The sequence below is a fragment of the Equus quagga genome, chromosome 2 (assembly GCF_021613505.1).
Source record: "Equus quagga isolate Etosha38 chromosome 2, UCLA_HA_Equagga_1.0, whole genome shotgun sequence".
NCBI classification, from domain to species: domain Eukaryota; kingdom Metazoa; phylum Chordata; class Mammalia; order Perissodactyla; family Equidae; genus Equus; species Equus quagga.
Window position 1 is genome coordinate 140,752,846 of NC_060268.1, and position 13,807 is coordinate 140,766,652.

The 13,807-nt window shown below is 34.8% G+C and overlaps 1 protein-coding gene across 1 annotated transcript in view; it reads left to right on the forward strand.

The window, feature by feature from the left end:
- The window catches only part of PCDH15 (protocadherin related 15), an 874,042-nt gene that overhangs the window by 591,980 nt on the left and 268,255 nt on the right, over positions 1-13,807 (forward strand). Inside the window, exon 17 of the mRNA XM_046654051.1 lies at positions 12,198-12,330. Within this exon, the coding sequence (XP_046510007.1) occupies positions 12,198-12,330 (133 nt within the window). The remainder of the gene's footprint in view (positions 1-12,197; positions 12,331-13,807) is intronic.

Here is a 13,807-nt window from a genome sequence, read left to right on the forward strand (position 1 = left end):
AGACAGGAGACAGGTAGAGAGAGAGTAAAAAGCAAGACTTCCTACTATTACAACTGCGTTTTTCTGGTCCCCCACCTGAGATATCCCTTTTATTAATTTCTTGCTTATTTTCAGTATGCATTTCAAGTAAAGGTGAATGCATATTAATACATTCCTGCATCTTGCTGGAGTTTTTTTTTCCCCCTCAAAACGTATCCTGGGGATATTTTTGCATATGAATACTGGATAATTCCCTCAAAACCTTTTTCACAACTATATAATATTCTTCATATGTATGTAATACTGCTTAAGAAATCCACTATTCATGGACTTTTAAACTTCAGTTTCGGGGCGGCTCCGTCGGCAAGTGGTTAAGTTCATGGGCTCCACTGCAGCGGTCCAGGGTTTGGATCCTGGGCACGGACATGGCACTGCTCATCAGGCTACGTTGAGGTGGCATCCCACATCCCGCAACTAGAAGGACCTGCAACTAAGATATACAACTGTGTACGGCGCGGGGGGCGGCGAGGAGGGGGGGTTTGGGGAGATAAAGCAGGGGAAAAAAAAAAGATTGGCAACAGTTGTTAGCCCAGGTGCCGATCTTTGGGGGAAAAAAAAAACTTCAGTTTCTCTTTTACTGCCAATTAAGAAATAAATAACATTGAAAATGCATCAATTTGAATGTGTGCAAGTATATCAAAAGAGTAAATTCTCAAACTGAGACCAAATGGTATATGCAATTGTAAGTTTTAGAGATAACTGTCAAGTTGTATTCTATGGGGCTTTTAACAATTTGCAATTCCAACTGCCAAGTCTGAGAATGGCTAATTCTACACAATCTCCCTAGCTGTGTGTCATGTCGGGCATTTGGATTTTTGCCAATATGATAGGTAAAAAAATGGCATCTATTTTTTATCCATTTGCTAATGAGTGTTTCAGTATATTTCCTACATTGAAGAGCCAATTCTCTTACTTTTTCTGTAAATTCTGTGTTCATACTCTTTGTCCATCTCTCTATTGATGTGTTAAACCTAGATTAAAATTATTCTGTTTTCTACTAGTGATTTTGTGGATTCATATTGTATATTTCATTTCATTTTATTCATATTCATATTATATTATATTCATTATATTATATTCATATTATATCTTTGTCGCATTTGAGATTTATCCTACTGTACAGTAAGAGGTTATCCATCCAGCAGTATTTTTTTCAGACAACTATGCTATTTTCCCCACATAATATGTTGGATAGTTCATTTTTTTCTCAGTAATGTGAGATGTTACATTTATTATATCACACATTTTCTTAGGAATTTGAACGTTCGATTCTAGACTTTCTCCTCTAGTCCATTAGTTCTTGTATCTTTTCATGAGCTATTGTTACACAATTTTAATTGTTAAGGTTTGCAACTGTGCTTAATAATGTAGTAATGCTAACACCTCAATGCTGTTTTGCCCTAAAAAATTTCCTAGTTACTCCTTCTATTGATTTTTTCTTTTATTTATATAAACTAGTTCAGATTTGTTTAGTTATATTTTTATTAGGAACACATTAAATTTATAAATTAGTTACTTAGGGTTAAACTGCATATTTTGGATGTTGAATTTTTCTGTCAAATAACTTTCTGTCTCTTCATTTGTCCATGCTTTTTTTGCATCCTTTAGTAGCTTCTATTTTTTAAGTATCTTCTATATACAAGTCCTATACATTTCTTTGTTGGTCTATTTCTATATCCTTTTATTATTATTGTAAATAGAATCATTTTTCCTTATTCTTCTATCTAGTTGATGTTTCCACATATGAAAAGTATTAATCTCTTTATATTAATTTTAACCGAGGTTCTTATTTAATTCTCTTATGTTTTTGTAGTTTTCCAGTTGATTCTCCTATATTATCCAGGAAACTATTTTACAAATAGTGATAATGTTATATCCTTATTTCCATTTTCTTTCCTTCTTTTAATTTTATTTGCTAGTCCATCCAGTGAAAATGGTTGCTTGTTTTTAATTCAAGTGGAAATGCCTCTCATGTTTTCCCATTATATTGGTTTATGGTTTTTTAAACAAAACTTATTATGTTTAAAAAATATCTATCTATTCTTGTTTGACTGACTTTTAAAAATAAAAATGATGGTTTATTCAGGTCAAATAAATATCCATCATCTATGAAGATAGTAATGACTTTTCTTCTTATGCTAATGGTATGATAATTAATCTTAATATAGTTCCTAAATAAATATATTTTGCATTCTTGATATGAATCCCACTAAGCCATGATGTTTTAATCTTGAAATAAACTGCCTGATTGTTTGTTATTTTGTTTAGTGAAAGTACTGTATGCTTTTCTTTCGGAGAAATTTTTGTGAAAATTTTACATCATTGTTATACCTTATAAGATACAAAAAAATAGAAACACAAAAAGAATTAACAAGTGTAACAGCAAGTATTATTGAGTTATAAACATCTCTAAAAACAATAAATAAATCCAAATTTGGTTCTCTGAAAAGAATCATAAAAACATAATTAAATGGATAAACCACCAGCTAACCTAATCAAAAAGGGAGAAAGTGCAACTTTACATAATAAATTCTAACAGGGAAATAATACAGAAGAAATTAAAAGGATCACAAGAAACAACTTTTATTTAACATATGCAAAAATTGGAAACAGTGAAATGGATAATTTTTCAAGAAGATATAATTTACCAAAATTGATCCCAAAGGTTAAGAAATCTTAAGAGATCGATTTTACAGAGGAAATAGAGAAAGTTCTCAAAGAGCTACTACCCAAAACTATACCAGGGTCAAGCAATTTGACAGGAGAACTATAACAAAACCAGTTTTTAAAATTTCCTTTTAGCCTCCCCCAGAGCAGAGAAAAGGCTGTGTCTCCCCTGCTGCACACCCACAGGGGGGATTTTTTTCTCCACACCTTTCTTATCATTAATCATGGAGATGTGGTAGGTGGACTCCTGTTTCCTCAGTGATGTTTCTAGACTATTCTTCCTCCTTCTCCTTAATATTCCCCCTTTGAATCTTATATCGTAACAGTGTACTATCCACTACCCATCTTTGTTACTGTCATCTACTGACAGGTCCCTCCCCATCATCTCTTCTCTCTCACCTCTTCTCTCATGGTCGTTTACAGACCTTCAGGTCACTCTGGAAAAATTTAGTTCCTGCCTGTCTGGCATTCACTTCAATAGTACTTTTGTGAAAATTCTTGGTGGCTTCAATATCCAACATGTGGTTTAAGGTGTCTCTACTCTTGCAGTTGCTCTGGCCAAACACCCTTGGAGCCATGCGCAATGTCTCCCTTATCTCAAACTCCAAATATAATCTTGAGCAACTCCTCTAAGCTCTACCCCAAAAACATATTCAGAAAACCAACAATTGCAATCACTCTTGTTAGTAACATCCCAGTCCAAGCCGTTGTTCTCTCTAGTCCAGAGCGTTCCTCTTCTAATTAGACTTCTGCCCACGCCCCCCTTCAGTCTCTTCTCCCTACAGTAGCCTGAGTGATTCTAATAACGTAGAAAACAACTCTTTCTTTTTGCTCAAGATCTCCTGTGGTTTCACATCTGACTCCAAGTAAAAGGCAGGATCATTAAAAAGGCCAGCGGAGCCCAGCACAGTTTGCCAGCTGCCACCAGCCTCAGGACACTCCCTTGAGTCACCTCTTCATATTAATGTCATCTCCTGCTCAACTCTGCTTCTCTTGGTCCACTCCAGTCGTCACACTAGTCAGTCTCCTATCTGCCCCGAGGCTTGCAATTACCTTCAAACCTTTAAACTTGACTTTCGTCTCTCAGGCTGGATGGCTCCTTCCTCAGATTTCTCCATGGCCTCATTTCCTTCTAGTCATTGCCCAATCATCACCTTCTTTGGAAGGCTGCTCTGACGAACTGTTTACAATTCTAACAGCCTCTCAGTAATTTCATACCCCTTTCCTGGCATTATTTTTATCCACTGCACTTATCACTAAGGACTACGCTCTTACGTATTTTCATTTAGGGTATGAAGTTTATCGTTGGCCTTCTCCCCACAACAGTTTTAGCTCACAAGGGCAAGATTCATTGTACTTTGGTTGTTTCATGTCTCCAGAAGCTGGAACAATTTCTGGAATGGCCTAGGTTCTTAACAAACATCTTTTTACGTTCATTTTTCTAGGTTCTTAACAAGCATCTTTTTTGTTTTTTAAATAAATGAATTGGAATACAAGATAGTGTGATGAAAAACTCAGTATCTTTAAGGAGACCCCAAAATGAGGAGGCAGATTTGAAATTGTTCTGCCTTCCCTCATACACCAATTCTGTCTAACTTTGTCACTAATAAGTCAAAAATTGGTGTCTGTGAAAGTAAATTTTCTGTTCAGTCCAACAAACCATTTATTTATTATGTAACTGCTATTTACTATATTCTGGAAATACGGAGACAAACATAGTACTGTCAATTGTAGGCCGAAGAAAAAAATTACAGTAAAGATTGGAAAGTAAGACTATACATAATTAAATTCAATTGAGCATGGTTAATTTAGGCTTGAGGTAAATTCTCGAGTTCCTGAGACATTGATGAGGGCACTTGTCATAACGAGCGAGTACTTAGATGGCCTCCTAAACAGGTGAGTTTAGGAGAATGAGAAGTTGACCAGATAAAAAAAGTACGTCACATTATTTGTACAGACTGAGAGGTCTGAAATCGCTTGGAGTTTATGGATAATTACGAGCCAGTCAGTGTGTGACTAGTGTGTAAACTGGTTCAAGGAGGCCAGGAGAGTTAAGGGCCACATCATGGAAAATTTAGTTTGTTTTGTTAAGAAGCTTGGGCTTATCCAGTCAATGGATGAAATTCGTGGAAGGACTTTAAAGTTCTTTAAAGAAAGTCATGTGAGATGATTGGCATTTCTTGAAAATCACCCTGGTGTTCTGTGGAAGACAGATGTGAGACAGACAAAACTGTAGAGAAATCAAGTAGAACATCACCAGTGGAAGAGTCCAGGGAAAATGTTGTTGATGGCTTGAACTGGGCACTTTAGGAAGAATAGAGAAAAGGAATTGTCAAAAAAAAAAGCAAAAGAGGGGCTGGCCTGGTGGCACAGTGGTTAAGTTCACGTGCTCCACTTCAGTGGCCTGGGGTTCGCCAGTTCAGATCCCAGGCACGGACCTATCCAGCTTGTCAAGCCATGCTGTGGCAGGTATCTCTCAAATAAAGTAGAGGAAGATGGGCATAGATGTTAGCTCAGGGCCAATCTTCCTCAGCAAAAGGAGGAGGATTGGTGGCAGATGTTAGCTCAGGGCTAATCTTCCTCAAAAAAAAAGAAAGAAAAGAAAAAGTAAAAGAATCTCCCAGGTCTTTGTCTAAGTTAACTGTGTGTCAATGATGTCAAGATTGCACACATGGTTTGGGTAAAGGAGATGAGTTCCACTTTGGACGCATTTAGTTGTATGTGGCTATAGTTCATACATCCAAAAAGTAAATGGATGTATATAACTGAGTATGAGAAAGCAGTTAAGGGCTGTTTCTTGTGAAGTAACACATAGAATACTTTTATATATTGAATAGTTACTGTATAAAAATATTTGAGTCAAAGTTTGAATGGATTTTCAATAATAGCTTCATCCTTTCTGGGTTATTCTAAAGAGAAGTTAAAGATGATTGATGCTATTTATTGATCATGCCCAAGGGCCAGACACAATGTAAGCTACTTTATATACATAATTTCTGGTCTTAACAACATTGTGATTTTTGCATAACTGTATTTATTTTTGCAGACCGGAAATCTGAGTCCAAAAGAGGGTAATTGACTTGGCTAACTCTCATCTTGCCTACACACCTACCCACCCAATAAAAAGTGGTAGAACCATAACTTGAACACAGGACAGTTGGATTCTAAAACTTTATCCTCTGCTCTGTCCCATAACCATAACCTTTGGTAGTTATTGTTCTGGAGAAAAAAATACTATAATTGATTAATAGCAATACTAATGATGCTAATTATAAGAATAAAGGCACCTTTTGTTTTTAATCATTTTATCTTTTATTAAAGCTCTTTAATAGTCAACAATTTATTGTGTTACTTTTTTTATTTAGGGTATTTCCATGCTCAGTAGATCTGATCTAATCTATAGTTGCTTATATATTATGATTGATGTGATTTAACCTCTTTATGGTTTAATGAATGAGATTTTATAATCCACTTCTTACTCTGTTCCTCTTTGCAAGTCAGGTCATTAATTTGCCTAGATAAGCTGTTGCCTACAATAATCGGTACAATAATAGATTTTTACTTGAGTAAAATTGTATTCTATTCCAGGAAACAAAGTGCCATCTTCAGAATCCAAATGTACAGGTCTTTTCAGTGACACTAGGCATATGGTTGACCTAGCCTCATTGCTGTCTTTATAGGTAATGATTTGGGCACTAAAAGATCACCTTATAATGTTTGGTCAAACATCAGGTGGGACCTCCAGAGAATTAAATCCATGTACCTCCATTCTACCTGCTGGGATGAATGTCATATTCCCTGTAGGATAAAGAAATTTGCTATTTTTCTGGAAGAAAATTAATCCTTCAAATTGACTTGATGAATGAACTAAAGAGTTGTGAGGCTTTGCTTTCAGTATTCCTTTGTTATTTCAAAATTATGACCATAAAAGTGTAGATTGCACTATATTTTGCAAATTGACCCAACCAGCAACAGTGACATATAAACCTAATTAAATAGTGGCATTAAAAATGGCAATTTTCTATCTTATTCTTTTAGATTGGCCTTTAATCCACAAATGTAAATAACATTGACTCTCAAAATAAGAGTGATATGAATTAACTATTTATGTATTTGTTATTCGAATTGAATAAACTAGCTAAAGTTTCAGAGCGTAAGAGGAGCAATAGTCTATAGTATTTTTGCTTTGGGTTATGTTTTAGTCTTTGATAAGCACAAGAGTACAGATAAAAACAAAAAGCCTAAAAAAGTAATAAGATATTTTTAAATAGTATTTATTTATTGGTGTATCTAGGTCTCCTTATGCTTATTTAATTGAATTAAATTAAGTAAATATTTATTTAATCTTAATATGAATATAGTACTACTATTAGCTTTTATGGAGATACAGAGAACAAAAGGCAGTCCCTGCCCCCAAATATCTTTTAATAAAATTACAATAAAATTATGAATGCATGGCGTGGCATACTTTTTTGATCCCAGTTTTTTTCCTGGAATCCAAAGCTGTTTCTAACACAGATTAAATCGTCCATTCTCAAATAAAATTATTTTTCCATTGTGAATAGATATTCTTTAAAATGCCTTCACGTAATATATTTAACATTAGTAAAAATTGATGGAGGTAATCACTTTAACAAAAAATATTGAGTTTCCACAATTCCTAGCCTCTTGGGGAAGAACTGAAAATTTAAGACAAGCTGAGATCTCTGCCCTCATGGCCCCATATGGAGGCACAGGTAAATCTGGAGATGCAATAGTAGATAATGACAAGTGCAGGTTAACTTGGGCGGGAATGATAATGGGCTATCCAAGCAAAGAAACAGAGAAATGACAAAGCCTGGTGTGTTGTGAGAACTACATATTACTTGGCACACCTGAGCATGTGGTTAACCAGCTTAATGATATCCTGCTTAACCAGTCCCCATCGTTGTCAAGATGAAGTTTTTAAATCAACAAATATAGCACACGAGCCCCTGAATGATCTGGTCCTTGCTCACCTCTCTAGTCTGAACTCCTACCATTGCTGTATTTATACCCTTCTCTTTAGTCGTACAAAAGTTACAGTTTTCTTGTTTATTGTTGAATTTGCACAAGTGTTTCCCTTTGTCTGTAATGTCTATAGTTTTTATACCTAAGTACATCTTGCATTTTCAAACTCTCTCTCTCTAACTTCCCCTGAGAAGTTTCTCTGACTTCCTATGTTGGTTTTAAATCTAAAATCTCAGCTCCTGTAGACTCTTGTATATACTTCCAAAATAGTAAAAGAGAACCTGTGAACATTGTAAATATAGCTTTTCTAGCACAATATTGGTGGGAGACAAGAGAAAAAAGAAAGTAATTTCTCTGTTTTCAAGACTACTAGTGAAAGCAATACAAATACCTATAACCTTCATCTTAGAACTACAAGGTAGAAATGAAGAGTTACAAATAGACACCTTGTAGCGTATGTTGACACATTTAATAGAAAATTACAATACAGATTGTACAATTCTGTAAATGTCAGCTACATCATCTCATTACTACTGAGTACTATTGCCACATCCAAAAAATTTGACTTTTTACCTTTCTGTAGTTATATCATTTCCAAAATTAAAGTCCCTGAAGTCTATCTTCACAACTTCTTCCTTATTCATATTTTATTTTGTTCTTATAGGAGAAAAATGCTATGGATGAATTTTCATTCATGGTGTAAATAATTAAAATTAATTGTGATATCATAGCCTAAGTCCAAGACATGAAATAATTTATGACTTCCTGAAAGAGAAAATCCTTCATTACAAACCAAGGATGTTTTATACTCACGCACAGAAACACACACCACAGATGACTAAAAAATCTCCAATTTACTTCCCAAATTTGTTCTTGTAGGATGTGGGGAGAAAGGGTAGGCCAACTTGGAATTCAGAAGCCTCGCCTTTTAGTTTATGTGCTGTTGCTAATTAACTTTGTAACATTGTTGATTCAGTCACTTAATCCCATTTTCTAATCCTCTTTTGTAAAATGAGAGAGTTAAATTAGATGGTTTTTAGAGTCTCTTAAAATCATAAGATTATCTGAGGAAATCAGCTCTCAGGCTCTATTTTGACCTTCATTACCAAATAAGAAAGAGAAAAGCTTTGTGATTTTCATTTTTAGAAATAGAGATTTATCTACATCATACTGGCTATACTACAAAAATAAAATTTGTATTATATATATGCTCAGTTTTATGCATTTAAGACTAGCTATAAAATGGAAATATAAAATGTTCAAATAAAATATTATTTATCAAGTGACTGTCTGGTTTTATTATGTGCTTAACTGATGCCGTTGAATTACTGCTATTTATTATAGCATTAATGCTATCATTTTATTGTTAATACTATTGGTATTCAGTTTTAGGAAGGCTAACTCTGACACTATGCTGACATCAGGGATAAAAAGGAGATAGCATTTTAAAAGGCAATAGCCCTCAATAAGGTCGGTGCTTATTTAAATACATTACAGGGAATTGTCAGGATGTTGAAGATGAAAAATGCTAGACCTTGAAGTATGATCTTCCTCAAATAACTCTAAGATCCACGTCCGAGGGAGGGGGAAAACCATAATTAGCAATTCTAGCATTTGCAATATTGTGGAAAGGAGCAAGGACGGGTGAAGGAGACGGTGGTATTGGACCACATTTGTTCACTGTCTTCTGCCTTGGGGAATAAGGTTCTTTTTTTTTTTTCTTGGAATTTTAAAGTTTTCTTCTCTGTGTGAGATACACAAGCTTCACCTGAGTTAGTTCCTACTGTAGCATTGTGGATGTAAACAGTTTAGTCCCCAAGTGGGAAAATGGTCAAAGCGAGAAGAATAAGGAAATACATAAAGTAAAAGTTTAGTGTAAACTATACTCTCATGAGCAGAAAGAGACTCATCTTCCAGGAAAGATTTTATAACGTATTCCAGACCAGGGAGCTGAAGCTCTAAAGACTATCGAAGGCAGGAAGGGCCTCCCTTTTTGAAAGGAAGCTTTGAATTTGGAGTACACTGTGTTCTAGGTCAAAAAAATGTTAATCAGTGAGAGACTCTCCTGCCTCGGGGATTACTGAGGACAGCTTGAGGTCAGTTTGTACAGGAATCTCCTGGCTACTAACTAAAGAAGCAGGTGAGTCTACGTGTTACATTCTCCGCGAGCTCCTGGGGCAGTGGTTTTCAAAATCTACCGTGTGTAAGTAAAACCTTGAATATCTATGGAAAAACATAGATTCTTGTGACCTACACCAAAAGATTCTGATCCAACATGTCCAAACCCTCATACTACCACACCCCACTCTGGGGAGAGGGAAGGGGTACACGCCTATAGGTATTTAGTCTAGAAAAGTCAAATGATGCAATTATATGTCTAAAATATTACAAGGGACATGAATAAGGCAAGTGCAAGCTTATTTACTCCATTCTATATACTAGACTAAGAAGCCTTATTTTGAACAATTATCAATAATAACTGGTAAATATGTTTTTTTAGGTGTATATATGCACACATAAACACGTATATATGTTTAATCTTATTTAATCCTTATGCTAACCTTGGATGTTATTGTTCTCATTTATCAGATGAAAATAGTGAAGTTGAAAGAAGTAATTTGCCCAAAACACAGTGGCAGCATCAGAATTCTAACCCACGAATGTGTGGTTACAAATCCTGTGCTTGACATCACTTAGCTAGAGTTATTACTAATATAATAGAGGGTAAATGTTATGGGACTTATGCATAGAGAATGTGCTGCCAGGAAAAAGGAGCAGATTTATGAAATGTTTAAATGACTTGATAAATAACAGGCACTAATATTAATATTTAATATTAGGGCAAGTGTACATCTTGGGGCTGCTCTTGGAGCCAGATCACTGTCTGGGAGGATAATAAGTCTACTTCAGAAAGACAATCCCTTTGTTCCCACAGTATGAGAAGTGGGACTCTGCAATGCATATTCAATTTTGTAACTTCCCGATATCTTTCTTTCCACTATTCTTTCTTTTACATCTAGCCATAAGATTAATACCTATAAGTTTATAAGCAACATTTTGTCATCCATTTTAAACGACTTTAAACATCTTACCTTTAGAGACTTCGTCGTAAAAAATATGTGTATATTTTGAAAAGAAAAGTAAAGCAATTAGAATTTGATTAATTTTACTGGCAAATTTTAGTAATAAAGTAGTAGAGTCAGAGACAAGAATTAAAACAGATATTTCACCTGATTATTAAAGTCTAAGAGATGTTAATTTAAACTGGGATTACTTTGGAACAATAACGTGATAAATGTAAATAAAAAAATTCTTTTTGAGATGCTTAATATTCTATAGGTATCTAGTCTACTGAAGATATCTTCAGAAACAACTTGGACTCTGGAATATTATAAGGTGATAAGCTAAAAAATCTATTTTAAGCACCCGTGACCTGTATTTCCCTTCAAAGTTTCTCAAAAAATAGAATATTTTAGTACGATAATCTCAGAAAAATGTTTTTGGTGACCATGTCTTTTAATTGAAGCACGTAATAAAAAGAGTTTTGGGCTCCTTAGAGAAAATTCTAGACCCCAAGTAGAAATTATAACAAATGTGTTTTGAATAAAAAATTATGATTTTGTTCAAATAAATTTAAATCATACAACTCAGGCAGTGGTGGTGTGTTTTTATAGAAGAATAACTGTGTAAATTACTAGATCTCATTAACATATTTTAGCAGGTTTCTTCTGTACAAACCTTGAACTTCTTGCTTCTTCAGCTTTTGCTCTATAAAGAAATCTCTGAGTTTAGAGATAACAAAAAAAGTCGATTATATCAATGCTATTGTTTTTGTCCTTATAATAATAGAGTTTTATCTTCAGAAAAATTCCCTATCAATGTAAGGCTTTAATTAAATCTCATTTCTAGCTTTTCATATTATACTCTTTAAAGAAGGTTTAAAAACAGTTTTGTTTGCAACTATTTTACACAATGATTACTTTATGATCCTGACTCTGATATGCATTTGCATTAAGCCATTGATGTCAGCAACAGAACTAATAAAACACAGCCTACATTTTATTTTGTGTGTTATTTTAATCAATACTCCCTCTGCTGGTTTAATAGGAAGAGAGCCCCAAGGACAGTGCATATTACCAGATATTTATAGAATGTTTTTTGCTATTAGAGAAGCATTGAAAAATAAGGTCAGAAGTCGAGGCAACTTAATTTATTAGCTTTATTTGTACAGTTATTCTTTTTTAATTCACACCATTAATCTAAGTAGGAAAAATCAATACCTGAGGCATTTCCTTTTCTTTCACTAGGATAATTTCATAAAAACGTTGTATTTTGGTGGTAGCTTTTATTTTTCCATGCTTTCATTCTGAATTATTTTGTTATTTGCTATAAGAATGCAAAATATACTCTCTGGTAAACCCAACAAACAAATACCAAATGGAGTCTGTCATTAAACGTGATGTCGAGTTTTACCCATCTCGTTCGCTTCTCTCTGTCTGCAGGCACTCCATCTGCACTGTGTACATTGAAGTGCTTCCTCCAAATAATCAGAGCCCTCCCCGATTCCCACAGCTGATGTACAGCCTTGAAATCAGTGAAGCCATGAGGATTGGTGCTGTTTTATTAAATCTACAGGTATGCTCCTTAGTATATATATAATGTTCTATAGCGACAACCTTGAAGGCTAATGGGTTTATATTTGTGCATGGGGAAAAAAAAACTCACATGTCTGCTTATACTCTAGTGAACCAAATTCCATCTGGAAACGAAAGCACAGATAACATGGATAGGGGGTTTCCACAGCCAATCTATCGTATTGATTGCTACAGTTGAAGAACTAACGTTAGCTGGCAGGGCCTAGCTGCAATCATTACCGGAGACAATGAAGGGATTGGAAACAGGCACTTGAATATTTTGTACTTTGTATCCAAAGAGTCTGCTGCTGACTATTATTTTGTGTCTTGGATTTCTTTGCCCTGGCAGGATTTATTTTTGCCACAGTATTGTGTAGATAAAATAGCTTTAGATTCACTGGCTGATGGTACAGCACTCTAATTCTGAGGCAATTTCATTCTGTGGCCATGGGCAAATCTTGTAATGGCTCTGCTTCAATTTATTCGTTTAGAAGAAGAGAGTAGGTTTAGCTGGTATTTCCATTTGCAGTTCCAGATTCATGGAGCTACTTGCAGGATGATAACTTGGTTTTCACTATTTATATATTCCTGACAAAAGCACATTGGCCAGAAGAGGCTACATCTTCAACTGAACCTACAGCTTCAAGTTGGACTACAAGTACAGATAACTGTCACTTGCTGTAAAGATCATGAGGACCATAACATGGCATATTATTTTATCTCTGGATGTTCAGAGGACAGAGAATTTCTCTTCTCTTGGTATTATAGGGGCATGGCAGGAATTGCTGATATGAGAATTCAGGAAGCTGACCTTGAAGGTTAGGAGAAATTTTAATGTAATGATTTAGCAAATCCAAGCATCGATCTCTACCATCAAATGAGGTGACACAGGCATAGCTACATCTCGTTCAAATCTAATTTGAATACTGACACCCTCTCACTCAAATCCTGATGATGTAAAAGTGACGATTCCTTAGAATGTTTGTAGTGGAAAGGAGGTAAATCACATGAAACACATCAACTTCATTATCCAGATGTGGAAAGTGAACCCATAGAAAGTAAGTGAGGCCTAAGATCAGTTGACTGAATTCTCATCATTTCCAAAATAACGCTCATTTCCTTATGTCCCACTTACTATCTGAGGCTGCCAAAAATTTTGTTGGTATTACCAGAAACTTCTCTGGCCCTCTGCTCTGGTATCTATAGTGTTGCTTTTCTCCAGGTAACTAGAGAGAGGCTGCTTCTGTTGTTCCGTTACTATTAAAACATTGGTAAACAAAATCATACGAGAGTATAAATATTAGTAATAAAGAAATTTGGGAGATTTTAATGGACAAAATAAAAGAAAGGAAAAAAAACCTACAGGAGGAGAAAACAGCTAGTTAAATCATTAAAATGATAAAATATGAAAAAACAAATATTAAGACAAGCATATTTAATGGAATAATGAAAATCTTTTCTTCACATATATTGGGAAT